Below are 19287 nucleotides of genomic sequence, written 5' to 3'. Positions count from 1 at the left end.
AAGCTGGGGATGGTTAGTGTGAAACAGAGGCTGAGAGGAGACCTCATGGCTGTCTACAGCTATCTCAAATGATGTTGTGGAGAGGCTGCTGCTGGCCTCTTCTCACAGGTAATTAGTGAAAGAAAAAGAGGGAATGGCTTCAAGTTGCCACTGGGCAGGTTTAGACTGGACCAACTGACATCTCCAAGGCCTTCTCCTCCAGACCGCTCTCAAGTCTTTTAAGATCATTGATTCCAAGCATTCTCTCGCTGTGCAAGGCTGGGGCTAAAGCATGTCCTTTAGCACCACATCTCTGCCTCTTTGAAACACCTCCAGGGGTAGAGATTCAGCCATCTCCCTTGGGAGACTGTTCCAGTGGTTGAAAATCCTTCCAGGAAGAAGTTTCTTCTCAGATCCAACCTAAACCTCCCCTGGTACAACCTGAGCCCATTGGCTCTCATCTGGTTACTAGGGAAAAGAGAACACCACTCATCTCACTACAACCTCCTTTCAGGGAGCTGCAGAGGGCAAAAAGGTCTCACCTGACCCTCTTATTCTCCAGGCTAAACAACCCCTGTTCTCTTGGTCAGTCTTCACAAGACCTGTTCTCCAAACCCCTCTGGAGAAAGAAATGTTCAGTAACATGCCTTTCCTGTTTAGTTTGGCCTCAGTACCTTTGCTGGGCTGAGGATAAATTCATATACTTTACACTGGCATTGGGGTCAATTATGCTGGTTTGTTAGTTCTGTTTCCATTTCAGCCCACGGTTCTCCTCACCTTTGCCCAATCCCCCTTCTCTGCTGTGGAGGGTTCATCAGGTGGCAGAGCAACTGCTGTAGTTTAGCTCTGGTTACAGGCTAAATGTAGACAGTCTTGCAGTGTTTTAACTAATACTCTAAATCCCTTGCAGGAAAAATGCTCATGTGACAAAAATTACATGGGCTGTATATTAATGGAGTAAAATGTAAAATGTTTAAAAGGCTGTAGAAAATATCTCAGACAGGTTAGTGAAGGCAGTTTGCTCTCTAACAGTTTTTCTCTGGACAAAGAGCAGGCCTTTAAGGCAACTGCTTTACACACCTGGCTTCACTCATGTCATGAAAAACAGATTAAAATATGAATGTTAAACATATCAATATGAGAAAGCAACTCATACCCAGGTAAAGCTGCTACAGAGTGACCAGGGTATCCTTCCATTACAGCTGTATAGCACTGGATTAGTCTGTGTTTGCAGAGCCCCTTCATCTCAGCAGGTAATAAACTGCCTTCTCCTCATTCTCAGTATCTGTATGTGCTTAAAATGGAAAAAAAGGTAAAAATTCAGATGTTAGAGCCTATATTCCAGTATTTTTTTATATTTCTGATTGTTCCCACTGGTCTGTGAAATTGAAGGCAGAAAAAAATTTACAACCAACCCCCACTATTGGTAATAATATATATGTATGTATTTTACATCTAATATTTATATATTTATAATAATAATAACTCGTATAAACGTAGCTGTACAACCCTCCTCGTCTTTATGTTGTTTCTGCTCTGCCAGATTGTAAGAGGTTGTTCCCAGTGGATTGACACAGCTCATGACACAGAGGCGAGGAGGGGAGTGGATTGTTCCTGCACTTCCTAGACTCGTGGAAGTCAGTGTTGTTTTGCCAAGAACAAAAGCCCGAGCTGTCAGAGGCAAGCCAGATCATCCTTATTCTTTCCTTCATTGACACTCCCACAGACAAATGCAAAGTTATTGCTAAACAGACCTGGGCAAAAATCTCTTGGGGGAGAGTCCGAGTTCTTCTGGGACGTTGAGCCGTCAAATACCACAGTGTTAACGAGAGTTCATTAACAGCTCCCTAATTTCGCTCGGTGCAAGGCGAGCTGGCAGACAAAGCCGCTGCTGCGCAGGTTGCTGGGGAGGCGGAGGTGCGAGGGGAGCAAGTAGGCGGGCGGGCAGGCAGGCAGGAGGGCAGGCGGGCAGGCGGGCAGGCTCCTCAGCCCGGGGACTGACTGGCACGCAACCCCAGGGCGTGCGGCCTGCACTCCTCGGGAGGCGGAGGGCGCTGCCCCAGCCCCGCTGCCGGCCCCGGCTGTCCCGGGCACCTCGAGTACGCGCTCCCGTGGCGACAGAGGACGTAAGTGTGTCTGTCTGTCTGTCTGTCTGTCTGTCTGTCACGACAGCGCAGCCGAGGGGAGCTCGCTGGCCACCCTCCACCTTCCCCCCCGAGCCCCACATCGAAGCACCACGTCCCGCATCTCGGGCTCGGTGCAAAGCGAGAGCAAACCACGAACCCCTTCACTTCGCTCCCTTTGCAGGCTGCTCCGCGGCCTGCGGTGACAGGGAAGCGCGCGGGGCGCGGAGCCGCCGCCATGGCAACGGCGCCGGAGGGGAAGAGGCGGCGGCGGCGGCGCTGTCGCGGCGCTGATTGGGCGGTGGCGGCGCTGTCGCGGCGCTGATTGGTCGGCGGCGGCGCTGTCGCGGCGCTGATTGGGCGGCGGCGGCGGCGCTGTCGCGGCGCTGATTGGGCGGCGGCGGGCGCTGACGGCTTCCGGCGTGCGCGCGCGGCGGGAGGCAGAGCGCGCGGGCCGGGGGGGCCGGTGGCGGAGGCTGAAGCTGGGGCGGCGGCGGCGCAGGTGGCAGCAGCAGCCGAGCTCGGGTCTGTGTCGGTGCAGGGCGGCGGCGCGCCGGGATGGACACGCTGGGCAGGAAGGTGGTGGTGTGCGACAATGGCACCGGGGTGAGTCGCTTCGGCACCGGGAACCGCCCTGCCGCTGGAGAAGAAGGCGGGGGGAAGGGGGAAGCAGGGCGACTCCCCCCTCCGGACCCGGCCCGGCTTCCTGCCGGCACGCCCGCGGGCCGCGCCCGGCCTGTTGGTGCTGCCGCCGTCGCCGCCACTGCGCCCAGCCGCGTTTCACACTGCTGCAAGGCGCTACCCGGGGCCAGTGAGGGCCTCGTCGCTTTCCACCGGCAGCGACCCGCAGCGCAGCGGCGAGGGCCTTGCGGAATGAATGGGCGGGGGAGCCCAGCACGGAAGGAGCTCCGATCTGGGCGGTGTGCTGGCTGTTCGCTTCTTTCGAAACTGCCTGAGCCCATTTTACCGTCGAGAGGTGCTGTGTCTGGGGCAGGGAGATGGCGTTACGCCCCCACGTCCTTCCCCTTCCCCCCGGCATTTTGCTGCTTGCCGTCAATGTCTGCCTTCTCCGCAGCAAGCAGCGTGCAACCGAAAACACCGATTTCCAGCGACGTTCTGAATGAGCACGTTCCGTTGAGCAATCAGGGACGTGGCCTCTCTATGCAGGCCTATTAGTTTTAGGGGAATGGGGTTTTGTTTGAGTTTTGGGTGTGTTTGGTTGGGTTTTTTTTTTCAGCCACAGGTTAAAATGGAGCAGCGTCTTTTTGTTAGTCTTTTCCTGATCTGTAACATACTCCAAATTGGCTTTTTTTTTTTTTCTTAATTAAAAGATTTCCCAAAGGTTTTCTTCCTCCACGCTATCACAGAATCGCTTCGGTTGGAAAAGACCTTACACTGCCTTCATTCAGCGTGGTGGCACCCGCTTGAAACTCATCCTTTTGTCAGCGGTGTGCAGGCTTAGAGTCAGCTCGGGAGGAAGTTGCAAAGATACCATTTTAAAGCAGAAGAGATAAATTTCCTTGAGGTGGTTTTGTTTGGCGATCCTTCAGCAAGGGAACGTCTGGAGAGTTAACACAACTGATCTCTTGAGTGGCAAAAAAAAGAGAAGGAAATGATTTTTTTTTTTCTTTTTCCTAATTTCTTTTATAGTTAATATAAAGAAGAAATTTATTTTTCCAGGCTCATGGAGTAGTTGGGACAAAGGATGGCACTGTGAGAGATTCAGCGTCCTGAATTAGAGGGTTTTCCAGTTAGCAGCTGAAAGTGGTCAGAAGGATGTGTGTTGTATTTGGTAGTTCTGGGGTTTGACAGTTGTGATACCTTCTGCTTTTCCCTCCTGTAGCAAAAGCGGTCTTTAAGAGGGCTGGGTCTGGACCCTGTGGGTACTTTTGACACAGTGATGTAGCGAAAGAAGGCAGCATTTTCCATTTTCTCCTTACAAAAGGGATGTGGAAGCTTTTGTGTTGGGTTAGGGCTATTTTTTTTTTGCTTTGTTTATTACTCAGAGAATCACAGAATGGTTTAGATTGGGAGGGACCTTAAAGATCATCCAGTTCCAACCCCCTGCTGCTATGGGCAGGAACACTTCCCACTAGCTGAGGTTACTCGAGGCCTCATCAAACCTGGCCGTATTACGAAAGCAAAAAGCAGAACTTGCTCCTGCAGTGTGGTCCTTCATATAGCAACACATCATTGAATTATCAGATGTTTAATTGGCCAGCAGTGCTGTGCTTTGGCTGGTCCCAATAAGGTGTGAGGCCTGGAGCAGCAGCTGCTCTTTCTGCTCAATTGGCCAAGCTGGGTTTGCAGCAGGGATTGTGTGCAGGGTAACAGTTCTGTGCCTGCGTTTAAATCAGAAGACATCCTGCAATTATACCTTTTTTCCCCGTTCCTCTGTGAGCTGTACCAGTAGGATATAAATAACTGGAACAGTGGAAGGTGCCTTTATTGTGCTATTGCAGCGCTGAAAGGAGCTCTCTGCCACTTCAGCTTGGGTTTGGCCTTCAGGCAGAAGTAGCCTCTATGTGGAATTACAGAGCTTGCTGTGGGAGAGCAGAACATCAAGAAACAATTGTTAATTCAGTAAACTGAAGCTTAGGTTGTATTCATACAGCCCAGAAGGCAGCTGTGTGCTGGGCTGCAGCCGGGAGCGTGGGCAGCAGAGCAAGAGAGGGATTCTGCCCCTTGGCTCTGCTCAGACCTCAGCTTCAATCCTGTCTCTAGCTCTGCTGTCTCCAGCAGAAGGACGACACAGAGCTGATGGAGAGAGTGCAAAACAGGATGCTACAAGGAAGACTAAAGGGCTGGAGCACCTCTGCTATGAGGATAAACTGAGGGAACTGTGTTTTTTCCTCCTGGAGAAGACTCTGGGGGAACCTCAGAGATGCATCCCAATACCTAAAGGGATCATAGAATCAACTAGGTTGAAGAGAACTCCAAGCTCATCCAGTCCAACCTAGCACCCAGCCATATGCAGTCATCTAGACCATGGTAATAAATGCCTCATCCAGTCTTTTCTTGAGGCATTTAGATCCTACAGGAATGCTGGAGAGTGTCTTTTCCTAAGGGTGTCTAGAGACAGGAAAAGAGGGAATGGTTTGGAGCTGAGGGAGGGTAGGGTTAAGACTGGATCTTAGGAAGAAGCTTTTCGATATGAGGTTGGTGGAACTCTGGAACAGGTTGCCCGGAGGGGTTGTGGATGCCTCTTCTCTGGAGGTGTTTAAGGCTGGGTTGGATGAGGCCTTGGGCAGCCAAGTGTAGTTGAGAGTTGTCTCTGTCCATGGCAGGGGGGTCGGAGTAGATGATCCCTGAGTCCCTTCCAAATTGAGCCATTCTATGAATTGGAATAATTAAATCAGAATTGGGGTGATTAAACTGGGAGAAAATTCAGTTCAGTAAATCTTGGGAGCCTTGGCTGCATATTGAGATTCTCAAGTTGTCCTACATTGTCAAGCTTTTTAATACAAAGCTTTTTCCTGTCTGACCAAGGAGAGGTGCCTTGTCAGAGTGATTTCTGATACACTGTGGTGTGTCATACTGAAAGCCATGACTGAATTTAAATCTCTTGCAAGGTGCCAGAAACATTACACAAAATACTAGAAAAATGAGACGTGATTTTAGCTGTAGGCTTGTTTTTGAAGTCTGCTGTTCTCTTTGCACTGCAACAGGGACTTCTGATATGTCTGGTTGCAATGAATCTTTGAGGAAGAGGTGACTTGAAGGAAGCTCTTGCAACATGTGCTGAGAGGAGAAGCAGACGGTGGCACCCCAGAGTCTTAGTGGTGGATGTTCTTGGTGGTGTAGTTTGCCTGTGAAATTGTTCTGACTGTGTTTAGGGTTTTGTTGTTTCAGAGTTGCATCAATGGAAAGAAGCAAGCAGAGGGACCTGACCAGAATATCAGTCTTCATTTTAAACCTTGTCACGGGAGCTGTGTTAGAGCTTCCTCATTGTTTGAGAGGAGACTTACACATGCAAGTTCTTTCTGTTTGGTGACTCAATAGGAAGTGAAAGAGTTGGTGTGAACCGCAGCAGAACAGAAAAGCAGCTATATTTGGTAAAGCTTCTTACATAGGTGGCCGTGCCCAGAGGCAAGCTGGGTAGTTGCTGTCAAAGCATTCTCAATGTCTATCAACTGCTTGCAAAAGTGAAGGATGATGGTAGTGGTAAAATAGTGGGAGAGGTCACTCAGGGATGTGTTTGAGGCCCTGTTCCTGGTGACATTCAAGCTCAGCCTTGCTGTGTCCATGTGCAGCCTGCTCTATTGGAGGTGTCCCTGCTGACTGCAGGGGGTTGGACAAGATGGCCTTTGAGGGTTCTTTCTACCTCATTGCAATCTGTGAATCTGTGAATGAACTCTTGACTTGCTTACGAAGATGCATAAATTCACTGAGTGTTTCTGTTAACCTGAAAGGAGGCTGTAGTGAGGTGGGCGTTGGTCTCCCCAGTAACAAGTGACAGGAGAGGAAGTGGCCTCATATTGTACCAGGAGGGCTTTAGGTTGGGTATTAGAAGAAAATTCTTCACTGAAAGGGTTCTCAAGCTCTGGAACAGGCTCCCCAGGGACATGGCTGTGTCCATCCCTGAAGCTATTCCAAAGAGTCAGAGATGTGGTGCTGAGGGCCATGGTTCAGCCTCAGCCTTGGTAAAGTCAAAGGATGGTTGGACTCCATGATCCTAAAGTGCTTTTCCAACCAAAATAATTCTATGATTCTAAGCCAACCTCATGCAAAAGCTGCAAGGAGACTTCCTGTCTGAAGCCCTGGTAGCAGTAAGACCCAGCACTGGAAGTACCTGCTTATCTCTGTGCATTTAAGATACACATGGTTGAGCCCCAGCCTTGGCAGAGTCAGAGAATGATTGGGCTTAATGATCCTTCCCTTTTGGCCCTTTGCAACCAAAGTTTTTCTGTGACACTTCACCTATATATTGGTAGCCTTATTTCAAACTGATTTGGATGCCAAATTGAATAAAGTGCTTTCAGAGTCTGTGGATGACCTGTCAGGGGGCTGAATATTTGTCCTTACAAGCATGGTTGGACTTAATGATCTTAAAGCCCTTTTCCATCTGCAGTGATTCAGGATGCGTGTACCGAGCGTTGTACTGAAATTACTGGAGCAGTGTTCCAAGGAGTGTGCCCGTGAAGAGGTGGAGATAAAAGGGTGCTATATTTAAATTGTATTAGAAGCTTTCAAGCTGAGAGTGGAAAGAACAGTGTGTATTACTTGTCTGGCACTGCAAACGAGGAGCTGATTATCTTCCAAATTGCTGCAGTTCATGATGCTGAATTGAACGTTGCGGAGGATCTTCTGTGAAGAGAGAAGTCCCTTAGGTTTCTTGTATTCCTTTGGCAGTCTAAAGTTGTTAGGATCTGTTCTGTGGACTCATTGGTGTTTCTTAGATGCATTTACCTGTTGGTAGTTGTACCAAGTCTAATTCTTCAGCTGTAATTTCCAGTGTTTTGCTCATCATGAACCTACTGAACCTGCAGAATATCCTATGCCATGTCATGGGGAATACTATGGTGAGGAGGCTATCTGTGATTGGAACAAACTTCCTCATCAATGAATGTTAGGGTTTGGAAGGAACCTCAAAAGATATCTGGTCTAAACCTCCTGCCAGAGCAGGATCACTAGGGCAGGTCACACAGGAATGCATCCAGGTGGGTTTGGAATGTCTCCAGAATGTCTCACAGCCTCTCTGGGCAACCTGCTCCAGGGCTCTGGAGTGAACCCTCACTGTCAAAAAGTTTTTCCTTATGTTCCTGTGGCACTGCTTCTGCTCCAGCTTGCCCCCACTGCCCCTTGTCTTGGCCTTGGCCATCCCTGAGCAGAGCCTGGCTGTGTCCTCCCAACACTGCCCTGCACATCTTTATCAACATGAATGAAACCTCCCCTCAGTTTTCTCCAGTCTAAAAAGACTCTGCCCTCTCACTCTTTCCTCATAAGGGAGATGTTCTGATCCTCTCATCTTTGTAGCCCTTTGTTGTACCCTCTCAAGCAAATCCCTGTCCTTCCTGAACTGGGGACCCCACAGCTGGACACAATACTCCAGATGTGGCCTCACCAGGGCAGAGTAGAGAGGGAGGAGAACCTCCCTCAACCTGCTGACCACGTTTTTGTTGATGCATCTGAGGATGCCATTGGCCTTCTTGGCCACAGGGACACATGGATGGTTCATGGTCACCCTGTTGTCCACCAGCACTCCCAGGTCCGTTTCCCCACAGGTACTCTCCAACAGATTAGCCCCAGATCTGTGATGACTGCTAGGGAAGTGCTTCGTGCTGGGAGAAGGGAGAGGAGCAGAAGCTGCAGGCAAGTCTATGGGTGTAAAGGGGCAGGGGCCACCTGGAGTGCTCGTGGTTGTACTGAGGACAATTCAGGACATCCTAAACGGGAGGATGGGATATTATGGGCTGTCATGAAACTTCCTTCCAGCTTGCACAGATACTGCCCATTGAAGTTGATAGCAGCAGAAATTGTGAGTGCCTTGAATGCAGGAACTTGCAAAGTCCTACAGGGGAGCTTATTTTACAGAAGAAGCATGATTCGAGCACTGTTATCTGGACTTGGCTCATTCCTTCAGATTGTCTCCTTGTGTTTCCTGTGATATAAACCTTCTGGGAAAGTCTTCTGCTGTAGTTAGGTAGCGTGGTCAGGAAATGCTTGTGGCTCCCCTTGGCTTTCTCCTAGCAGTGCTGCATTTTTGGATACACCGAGAAGATCTCTCTGACTCTAGGTCACTGCTGGCCTTTATAGAGGCACAGGAGTTAGTAAGTATGTGCCTTGTTGGAGAGCTTGGGTTGAAATACAGCAAGGGCAAGAGTAGAGTCTTGCACTTGGGAAGGAACCACCCCATGGGCCAGTACAGGCTGGGGGCTGACCTGTTGGAGAGCAGTGTAGGGGCCTAGTGGACAGCAGGATGACCATGAGCCAGCAATATGCTCTTGAGGCCAAAAAGGCCAATGGCAGCCCAGGGTGGATTAGAAGGGAGTGGTTAGTAGGTCCATAAAGGTCTCCTAGCCCTTTGCCCTGGTGAGGCCACATCTGTAATATTGTGTCCAGCTCAAGAAGGACCTCAGGTAGCTGCTTGTAAGAGTCCAGCACAGAGCCACCAAGCTGCTGCAGGGGAGCATCTCCCTGTGAGGCCAGGCTGAGGGAGCTGGGGCCAGGAGCTTGGACCAGAGGAGCCTGAGGGCTGCCCTCATTGCTGCCAGTAAAGATGTGCAGGGCAGTGTCAGGAGGACACAGCCAGGCTCTGCTCAGGGATGGCCAAGGGCAGCACAAGGGGCACTGAGGGCAAGATGGAGCAAAAGAGGTGCCATGGGAACAGGAGGGGAAACTTTTTTCCTGTGAGGGTTCTGGAGGCCTGGAGCAGGCTGCTCAGAGAGGTGGTGGAGTCTCCTCTGGAGACATTCCAAACCCACCTGAATGTGTTCCTGTGTGCCCTGCCCTGGGTGACCCTGCTCTGACAGGGGGTTGGACTGGGTGATCTCTGGAGGTCCCTTCCAACCCTTAATATTCTGTGGTGTAGAATGAGTGAAAGGAGTTGTTTACACAGTGAAATTCTTTGGATTTCCAAACATCTCTGCCTTTGGAGGCAGCAAGCACTGAGTGGTGTGAGAGAAAATAGGGTTGCACAAAGCAAAAAAAAAAAAGAAAAAAATATATATTCCTTTCCTCTCTCTTAGCTTAACTTCAATTAAAGAATCTCATGGCTCCTTCCACACTTGGCTTTCATACATTCCTTCCAAATCAGAATAATTTTTTACTGCAGTAAGGCCAATGATGAAGAGCAACAGAAAGTGACATTGGATGGTACCAGAGTTCCCCTCCGTTGCAATTGGCTGTCCTCTTTGCTGGGACAGTTGCTGCAGTGGCAATCTCCAGAGCTCACTGTAGAGAACTCAACAGACATTTTAAGAAAGCCTTCCAGATGGCTTTTAACACAATCTGCAGCAGATAATGCAGCTCTGGGACAGGGAGACTCTGAATTACCTTTTCTTAGAGTCTTCCACCACCAACATCTTCGAGTCTTCCTTGAGTACTGTGTCCAGTTCTGGGCCCCTCAATTCAAGAGAGATGTTGAGGTGCTGGAAGGTGTCCAGAGAAGGGCAACAAAGCTGGTGAGGGGTCTGGAACACAAACCCTATGAGGAGAGGCTGAGGGAGCTGGGGTTGTTTAGCCTGGAGAAGAGGAGGCTCAGGGCAGACCTCATTGCTGCCTACAACTACCTGAAGGGACATTGTAGCCAGGTGGAGTTGGTCTCTTCTCCCAGGCAACCAGCAATAGAACAAGGGGACACAGTCTCAAGTTGTGCTGGGGTAGGTCTAGGCTGGATGTTAGGAGGAAGTTGTTGGCAGAGAGAGTGATTGGCATTGGAATGGGCTGCCCAGGGAGGTGGTGGAGGCACCATCCCTGGAGGTGTTGAAGCAAAGCCTGGATGAGGCACTTAGTGCCATGGTCTAGTTGACTGGGTAGGGCTGGGTGCTAGGTTGGACTGGATGATCTTGGAGGTCTCTTCCAACCTGGTTGATTCTGTGATTCTAACAGATCGAAGTCACAGAATCCCTAGGGCTGGAAAAGACTTTAAGATCATCAAGGCCACCCATAACCCAACTACCAGAACCACTGAACCAGGGGTCCTCAAACTTTTTAAGCAGGGGGCCGGTCGCTGTCCCTCAGGCACTGCCAGGGGTGGGACTGTGGTTTGGTTCCAGCCCAGCCCCAGCCGGCGAGCAGCTGAAGTGGCAGGGAGCAGCTGCTTGGCTTCCCCCAGCCCTGGGGGCGGAGGGGGCCGGGGGGGTTCTGTAAATAGCGACGGGACAGATTGAGGACCCCTGCACTAAACCATACCCTGAAGTGCCACATCTCCATGCTGTAGACGTCCTAATAACCGACCTGGTCTGAATTTACTGCTGACCACTTTGAGCCCAAGGTTGGACAGGGCATTTCCTGGGGTTCCCTTCTACCTGAACAGTGCAGTGATGCTGTGTTACTGCTGTGGTACCTGAACAACAGAGTCAATGCAAATGAAAACGTGTGGTGTGGAGTTTGGGACTGCAGGATTTTGTCCTGCGGTGCTCCTGCCATGCAGTACACAAAGTGTGCATCAGTAGAGGAGAAACCTGCTATGAATGAACTGCAGGCAGATCGTCAGAGTGTAATAGATGAACAAAATGAGAGCTGAAGAGCCATCGGTTCCCCATCCCCGAGGCTGCATCTCAAATACCAAGGTCAGTTTTGGGCCCCTCACTCCAAGAAGGACATTGAGCTGATGAAAGGCCTGCAGAACAGGGCTGGTGAAGAGCATCTGAGGGAACTGGGGTTACATAGTCTGGAGAAGAGGCTGAGGAGAAATCTCCTTGCTCTCTGCAACTGCCTGAAAGGATGTTGCAGCCAGGTGGAGGTTGGGCTCTTCTCTTACTAGTATCACTAGTATCAGGTGATAGAATGAGAGGAGATGGGCTGAAACTGATGAGGGAGGCTTAGGTTGGAGATTAGGAAAAATTCCTTTCCTGCAAGAGTGGTCAGGGATTGGAACAGGCTGCCTAGGGAGGTGGTGGAGTCACCGTCCCTGGAGGTGTTCAAGAAACCTGTGGATGTGACACCTGGGGATGTGGTTTAATGTCTGTGATGGTGTTGGGGTGATGGTTGGACTTGATCCTGGAGATCTTTCCCAACCAAAACAATCCTCTGCTTCTACCCATTAGCAATAACTGTAACTTCTAACTGGCAGGTTTGAGGTTCTTGTTTTACAGCTGACCTTCCTCTAGTGGCTATATAAATATATTTGTTATGCCTCTTAGGGTTAATTTGTTAATCCTCTTTAGGGTATGGACTATTCCTGGGGCCCATATTTGGGTGGCAAACACTTTTCAGAGTATCCTGTTTGGTGTGAATTGTCATCAGTTGAGGTTTTGGTTGTGCTGTTGGCTTCAGAAGTGCTTGCTACAAGCATCTATCTTTAATCTTAAAGGCTGAAACTGCTGAAGCTCAGAAAAACCCATGTGAGTTGCACAAACTGTCTGCTAGGTGACTGTGAAAGCCATTCTGGAACAGCACAACACCTGGCTTCAGGAGGTTTGGTTTGTTGTTTTTTTCTGGTGTGTGATTTATGTTCCTCTGTGCTCTAATTGGAGAGACAATTTACTTTGGACCCTCTGGGTGCTCATCATAAGGTGGAAAAATGCTGGGCTTCAGGTTGCTACAGAACTTTGCATAGAATCATAGCATGTACTGTGTTGGAAGGGACCCTCAAAGGTCACCTACAGTCACTGGTGACATGGAATCATAGAAAGGTTTTGGTTGGAAGGGGCCTCCAAAGGTTATTGAGTCCAACCCCCCTGCACTCAACCGGGACAGCTCTAACTAGATCACATTGCTCAGGGGCACGTCAAATCTGATCTTGGATGTCTGCAGGGACAGGGCCTCAACCACAGCCCTGGGCAATGTCTTACAGGATTTCACTATCCTCATTATGAAGAACTTCCTCCTGATGTTTAGCCTAACTCTGTCCTGCTCCACTTTCAAACTATTGCTCTCATCCTATCACTCCAAGCCCTTCTAAACAGTCCCTCCCCAGCCTGCCTGTAGGTCTCCTTCAGATACTGAAATGCAGCTCTGAGGTCTCCCCAGAGCCTTCTCATCTCCAGACTGAACTGCCCCAACTCTCCCAGCCTGTCCTCATAGAAGAGGTTCTCCAGCCCCCTGAGCATCTTTCTGGCCCTCCTCTGGACCCTCTCCAGCAGCTCCAGCTCTCTCTTGTGTTAGGGGCCCCAGAGTTGGCCCCAGCCCCGTAGGTGAGGTCTCAGCAGAGCAGAGGGCCAGGATCTTCTATCTCTTGCCATGCTGCTTTGGATGCAGCCCAGGCTGCCATTTGCCTTCTGGGCTGCCAGTGCCCATTGCTGGCTCCTGTCCCAGCAATGGGCACCCTCCCACCCACCACTGTGTTTTTTAATAGAGTGGCAGGAATTCCAGATTCAAACAATGGACTCTTTTCACACTTCTCCACTTACTTAGCCATTTAGGCATTCAGGAGAATACTACATTTCCCATCTGGAGATCCATGCCTCATCTGAAATGTGTGAAATTGACTTGGAAGTGTAAATCCAATCAATATCCAGCAGGTTGCAGGCTTTTAAATGTTGATGTTTTCTTCTTATTTCAGCCCAGAGCAGGTCTCTGTTGGTAAGCTGAAGTCATGACTGTTCTAATACAATTCTTTCTTCCTTTCCAGTTTGTCAAATGTGGCTATGCAGGCTCAAACTTCCCAGAGCACATTTTTCCAGCCTTGGTTGGCAGACCCATCATAAGATCAACTGCTAAAGTGGGAAACATTGAAATCAAGGTAAATTTTTCTTGTTATTATTCCTTTCTGACAGATAAAAGTGTTTAGGGCAGCTTTTGACTTACAATGTCTGATATTTTCCCCCCTTAGTTCCCCTTTATGCTGTTTCAGTGTCTCTTGGTTCATTTCTGTGTTGGGTTTTAGCCTGCTAACAACTTACATTATTAAGAGAGTGATCTAAAGCACTGGAGGTCTTCAGATAGTGCAGCTGAGATGGCAACTTGAGCAAGTAGGGCTTGAGTGGTTGTGGGCGAAAAGGGGCTTCAGATGCCACTATGTGAATGATGTCAAGATTAGAAGGGCAGAAATCAAGCAGAAGCAGTTGATGTCTGTCACCAAAGTGTACTGTTGGGTTCTGAGGTGGTTCTGAGCTGCTGTGGCTTCCAGGTCTTTCTATACTTCTTGCTTTCTACTTAGAGTTTAACTTTGATTGTGTTTGCTTTTCGGTGTCCCTATTGTTTTTTCTTTTGTTTTTGGTGTTGTCAGATGAAGGTACTCCACACCAGCTAGAGATGGAGAGCTGTATTCAGGCTACTTCATCTTGGGACATTATTCCAAGCTTGGAATGGGGAGTGAACAGCTGTTTGAGAATTGTTCTTCTGAAGTCTAGGGAGCCAGAATTTCCCACTTGATTTTGTAATTATAGAATAGCACTTCAAATGTCAGTAGTTGCTTCTGCAGTGCAGGCTTCAGGAGATGTCTTAGCCCTACTGTGGTCACGTCCTGCCTTCTTGCCTGTAGCCACACATCCTGACCTTGTGCTGGTTCTGCTGCTTGTGGAAGTCGTGGAGTGAGCCACTTCAGTGAGCTGCTCCAGCTAAGGAGGAGTCATTTTTTTTTTGGTCTGGTGAAGTTCTGACTGCCTCACTGGACAGTTGTGTCAGCTCCAGTCTGAGAACAAGGCAGAAGGAGAAACTTGAGGGAGAAGTAGGTGAACCTTTCCTGTGGGGATGGGCTGAAAGAATTTGGGCTGCTCAGCCTGGACATGAGAAGGCTTCAGGGAGATCTTAGAGCTACATTCCAGTATCTGAAGGAGAACCTACAGGCAGGCTGGGGAGGCACTGTTCAGAAGGGCTTGGAGTAACAGGACAAGGGAGAATGGTTTGAAAGCAGAGCAGGGCAGATTTAGGTTGGACCTCAGGAGGAAGTTGTGCACAAGGGGAGTGGTGAGACACTGGCACAGGCTGCCCAGGGCTGTGCGTGAAGCCCTGTCCCTGCAGACATTCAAGCTCAGCCTTGCTGTGTCCCTGTGCAGCCTGCTCTAGCTGAGCGTGGGGGGCTTGGAGAAGATGCCCTTGGAGGGTCTCTTCCAACCCAGTGCAATCTGTCAACTGTAGAAGCTTTTGTGTAGGTCAGCAAAGGTTAGGTAGAAGCACACAGGTACAGGCTTTCAGTTCTGTTTTCCCTGTTGATTCTGAGCAGCAGTTTAGTAAAAAGGAAGAAATAAAAGAAAAGTCTACCCAGTCTTGTTCTTTATTTTCAGAGCCTGTGGGCAGCAAGGGGAACTTCAGCTACCTGATTTGTGCTGTGGCCTCTCAAAAGTTAGTGGTGTTGTCAGAAGGCCATAGTAAGAACTCAAGAGAATGAAAGCCATCAGACCTTTCCAAAATGGGCTTTTCCTGTTCTTTTTTTGCTTCTCTTTTTCAATATTCCAGTGCCTCTTACTGTGTGTCAGCTGCAGCAGTTTGCTTGAAAGGATGGAGATATTTCCTTTTTTTTTCATGGTAGGTAGGAGATTTTGTAATGAGAGGGAAAATATCCTCCTTTTTTTTTTTTGTAAGACTTGGGGATAGATGTTGCTTCTTGAACTTGACATGATGGATTATTTGAGGAGGTCCTGATAAAGTGGAGAAGAGGTCAAAGTGGGTAGTTGCTGTGAGATCAGGATGAATGAATCAGCCAGCTATAATTGTGTATGCATTCCTCATCTTCTGCTGAAGTAGAGTGTTTTAGAGACTGAGCTGTGTCTGGATTCTTGGTAGAAGTAGAATCATGGAATGCTAGGGGATGGAAGGGACCTCCAGAGGTCATAGAGTCCAGCTCCCCTGCAGAGCACAACCACTTAGGGCAAATCACACAGGAACACATCCAGGTGGGTTTTGAAGATCTCTAGAGAAGGAGAATCTATGACACCTCTGGGCAGCCTGCTCCAGGGCTCCACACCCTCAAAATAAAAAGTTTCTCCTCATATTGAGGTGGAAATTTCTGTGATTATCTTCCACTGCCCCTCATCCTGTCACTGGGTATCACTGAGCAGATCCTGGCTCCATCTTCCTGGCAGACATCCTCTGCAAGTATTTGTAGCCTTTGGTCAGATCCCCTCTCAGCCTTCTCTCCTCCAGACTAAACAGCCCCAGGGCTTTCAGTCTTTACTTACAAGAGAGATGCTCCAGTCTCTTCCACGTATAGAATCATAGAATCAACCAGGTTAGAAGAGACCTCCAAGATCATCCAGTCCAACCTAGCACCCAGCCCTGCGCAATCAACTAGACCATGGCACTAAGTGACTCATGCAGGCTTTTCTTGAACACCTCCAGGGATGGGGACTCCACCACCTCCCTGGGCAGCCCATTCCAATGCCAATCACTTTCTCTGCAAAGAACTTCCTCCTAACATCCAGGCTATATCTCTCCCAGCACAACTTGAGACTGTGTCCCCTTGTTCTGCTGCTGGTTGCCTGGGAGAAGAGACCAACCCCACCTGGCTACAGCCTCCCTTTAGATAGTTGTAGAGAGCAATGAGGTCTGCCCTGAGCCTCCTCTGCACACCCCCAGCTCCCTCAGCCTCTCCTCACAGGGCTGTGCTCCAGGCCCCTCGCCAGCTTTGTTGCCCTCCTCTGGACACATTCCAGCACCTCAACATCTCTCTTGACTTGAGGGCCCCAGAACTGGACACAGTACTCAAGGTGTGGCCTGACCAGTGTTGAGTACAGGTTGTCTGCCTACAACTGCTTGTCATTTTTTCCTTAAGGAAACAGTGCATCCAGAGAAGAAATCCCTGCCGCAGATACTTTGGGTGTCCCAGTAGGATAAAGCAGTAGGAAGACTCATGAAGTGTGAGTGCTGCTTTCTTTGTGACATTCTCGCAGCTTCCCTCAAAAAAGAGAAGTATTTTAGCAGATGAGGTTTGTGCCAAAGCTCCATTCCAGCCATTCACCCTGAGTTCTTGTGGGATAAGCTAAAAACTGAGTAACGGAAGCTGGCAAGAAGGCTTTCCAAAACTCTTCAGAAAAGCTGTCCTTCCTGTCAAATGGGAGCCACAGAAGCTCTCAGGGCAGAGTCTGGAAGCTGATCAAACAGTGGTTATCATCTCTGCAGTTACCACTTTCAAGTTGCTTTGGCTGTGTTTTTCTGCCAGATTTCCTGTTTTAGCCAGCAGCAGAGATGTAGCTTTTTTGCCTTACTCATGATCACCAGCTCAGGACATAAACACAAAAGTTCAGTTATTACTGGGATTATTTTGCTTAAAGGTGCAACCTTTAACAGCAGAGATGCTGTTCTGAGCTTTTACAGGCTTCCTATGCTTTGCAGCAGGTTTGGGCAGTTCAGACTTGCTGAGCTGTAGTTCTACAGTTCTGCTCAGTTACTACCAAAGGTAAGCTGGAGAAGATAATTTTCTGGATCTGAAGTGAGGAGAAGGAAGGCCACCCTCTGACCAGCCTCTTTGGGTACTGCCTGTGTAAAGGCAGCTGCCAGAGATGACCTCCTTTTCACAGATCTCATTGGGGTGCTTGGAAATCAGGTAGCTGAAGTTCTCCTTGTAGCCCACAGGTTCTGAGAATGAAGAACAAGACTGGGCAGACTTTTTTGGTTTTGCTTTGGTTTTACTAAACTGCTGCTCAGAATCAACAGGGAAAACAGAATTGAAAGCCTGTACCTGTGTGCTTCTACCTAACCTTGAATTGAAAGCCTGTCCTTGTGTGGTTCTAACTGACCTTCGCTGGCCTAAAGGAAAGCTTCTACAGTTGACAGATTGCATTGGGTTGGAAGGGACCCTCCAAGGGCATCTCTCCAAGCCCCCTGCACTCAGCAGGGACACTTCCAGCTAGAGCAGGCTGCACAGGGACACAGCAAGCCTGAGCTTCAATGTCTGCAGGGACAGGGCCTCAAGCACAGCCCTGGGCAGCCTGTGCCAGTGTCTCACCACTCTCCTTGTGCACAACTTCCTCCTGAGGTCCAACCTAAATCTGCCCTGCTCCACTTTCAAACCATCACCCTTGTCCTGTCACTCCAAGCCCTTCTGAACAGTCCCTCCCCAACCTGCCTGGGGCCCCCGTCAGAGATTTCCTTGGGCACACTTTGCCCTGATAGTGCTGCTGATAGTTATCCTATGGCTTTTGACGGTTCAGGTGATTCCAAGTGAATTTAATTGAAGGAGGAAAAGTCTCAGTAATCATGGAAATGGCTTTAGTATAATTTTGGACAATGGTTGTGCCTCACATGCTTCAAATATCTCTTAGTACTTCCTGGCTGCTTTAATTACCTCATCTTGCTCCCTCCATAGCTTGCTGTAGGGAAATACTTTTGAGGCACTGCTCTTGTTACTGCATTTCATGATTGCTGCTTTCTTTTCTGAGACAGATGCCATGCTGTAAGTAACTGTCTCTCTGATTTGCTTTGTTTTGGAGCTATTTGCCATGATCCATGGACAGATTACCCTGCCTAGAGGTGAATGCTTTTGTTACAGTTTTCTGATCCTGGCTATTTAAAGCAGGATTTTTAACCCCAGATTTGAATGGACCTTTTGTCCGAACTAGTTGTGGTCAACTGCTTTGGGTAGGGTCTTGTCTGTTCCAGATAAATGTCTTCCCCAGAGTGAAAACCTAGTGTTAAAGAATATTTCTGTATGAGACACAGGTGGATACACTGATTTTTGCTTGTAACTTTGCATGCCACTGACACAGAATCATTCAGGTAGGAAAAGGTCCTTGAAACAATGAGGTCCAACCTTGTAGCAACAGCTTCTTTTAAGAGACTTTCTCAGGCTCTCAGATGAAAAATGTTAGTTCGGCCCTAACTACACTAACTCAGGTGGTTTCCTCTTGTACTTGCATTTCTTTTCAGCCTATTTCTACTGTCTGCTTACAGTAATTTGAGAATTTCATTTAGGCCTTTTCTGACTTTCTTGCTTCTACCTTCTTTCTTCACCTTTCTTGACCTGTTGAAGTAGAATAACAAAAAGATGGTAAGTGAGGTGCCCCCGTGCTGTTCCTTTCCCCTTTATGCTTGGTCCAGAAGCTGTTTTGATGCTGTTCATTGTTTTGTCTTTTTAATCCTTACTTATTTTGGATGTTGTTCATGGCTTTGGTTTACTAGCAGCTAATTCATGAGACTTATCTCTTGCTTCTAAATGCTACCTAAGCTGTATTTTTGCAAGATGTCAGAATAAATGTTGAAGATCAGCATGAGCTCAGCATCTTTGATACTAGAGATTGCTCTGTTTAACATTTTATGAACCAAAAGCTTGAAACAACTTGCAGAAACTTGAGTTGGACACAAATTGCCAAGTATCCAGGTGCTGGAAACAGAGTGTCATGATAGTGGGTTCCTCTCTGCAAATTCAACTATGCTTCTTCCTCTTCACCACCTAACAGTACATGCCTGCTACTTAATCTTGAGAGAAACTGTTCTGCCCTTTGACTTCATTTCAAATGGAAGTGAAAAGGTTGGTGCAAGCTTCACAGAGTCATCATAGAATGGTTTGAGTTGCAAGAAGCATTAAAGCTCATCCAGTTCCAACCCCCCCCAGCCTTCCACTAGACCAGGTTGCTCAAAGCCTTGTCCAACCTGGCCTTGAATATCTCACAGCACGTTTGAATAGTGGTTTTTCCTGGGCTGG

At 48.7% G+C, this 19287-nt stretch overlaps 1 protein-coding gene and 2 long non-coding RNA genes across 4 annotated transcripts in view; 1 reads left to right on the top strand and 2 right to left on the bottom strand.

Moving 5' to 3' along the window:
* The window catches only part of LOC135176835 (uncharacterized), a 29216-nt gene extending 26877 nt beyond the window's left edge, over positions 1 to 2339 (bottom strand). For both annotated transcript variants that reach the window (XR_010302851.1, XR_010302852.1), the window contains exons 1-2: positions 1734 to 2339; positions 1136 to 1273 (exon numbers count right to left, since the gene is read on the bottom strand). This is a non-coding gene — a long non-coding RNA (uncharacterized LOC135176835). The remainder of the gene's footprint in view (positions 1 to 1135; positions 1274 to 1733) is intronic.
* A 203-nt stretch (positions 2340 to 2542) lies between these two features.
* The window catches only part of ACTR2 (actin related protein 2), a 36166-nt gene continuing 19421 nt past the window's right edge, over positions 2543 to 19287 (top strand). The window contains exons 1-2 of the mRNA XM_064146218.1: positions 2543 to 2708; positions 13339 to 13449. Coding sequence (XP_064002288.1) covers positions 2661 to 2708; positions 13339 to 13449 — 159 coding nt within the window. The 5' untranslated portion in view covers positions 2543 to 2660. The remainder of the gene's footprint in view (positions 2709 to 13338; positions 13450 to 19287) is intronic.
* Positions 17305 to 19287, bottom strand: part of LOC135176836 (uncharacterized) — a 33768-nt gene continuing 31785 nt past the window's right edge. The window contains exon 3 of the long non-coding RNA XR_010302853.1: positions 17305 to 18606. This is a non-coding gene — a long non-coding RNA (uncharacterized LOC135176836). The remainder of the gene's footprint in view (positions 18607 to 19287) is intronic.

Source organism: Pogoniulus pusillus, chromosome 7, assembly GCF_015220805.1.
Source record: "Pogoniulus pusillus isolate bPogPus1 chromosome 7, bPogPus1.pri, whole genome shotgun sequence".
NCBI lineage: Eukaryota > Metazoa > Chordata > Aves > Piciformes > Lybiidae > Pogoniulus > Pogoniulus pusillus.
Note: the sequence above shows the minus strand (reverse complement) of the source record. Positions and strands in the feature narration are given on the sequence as shown.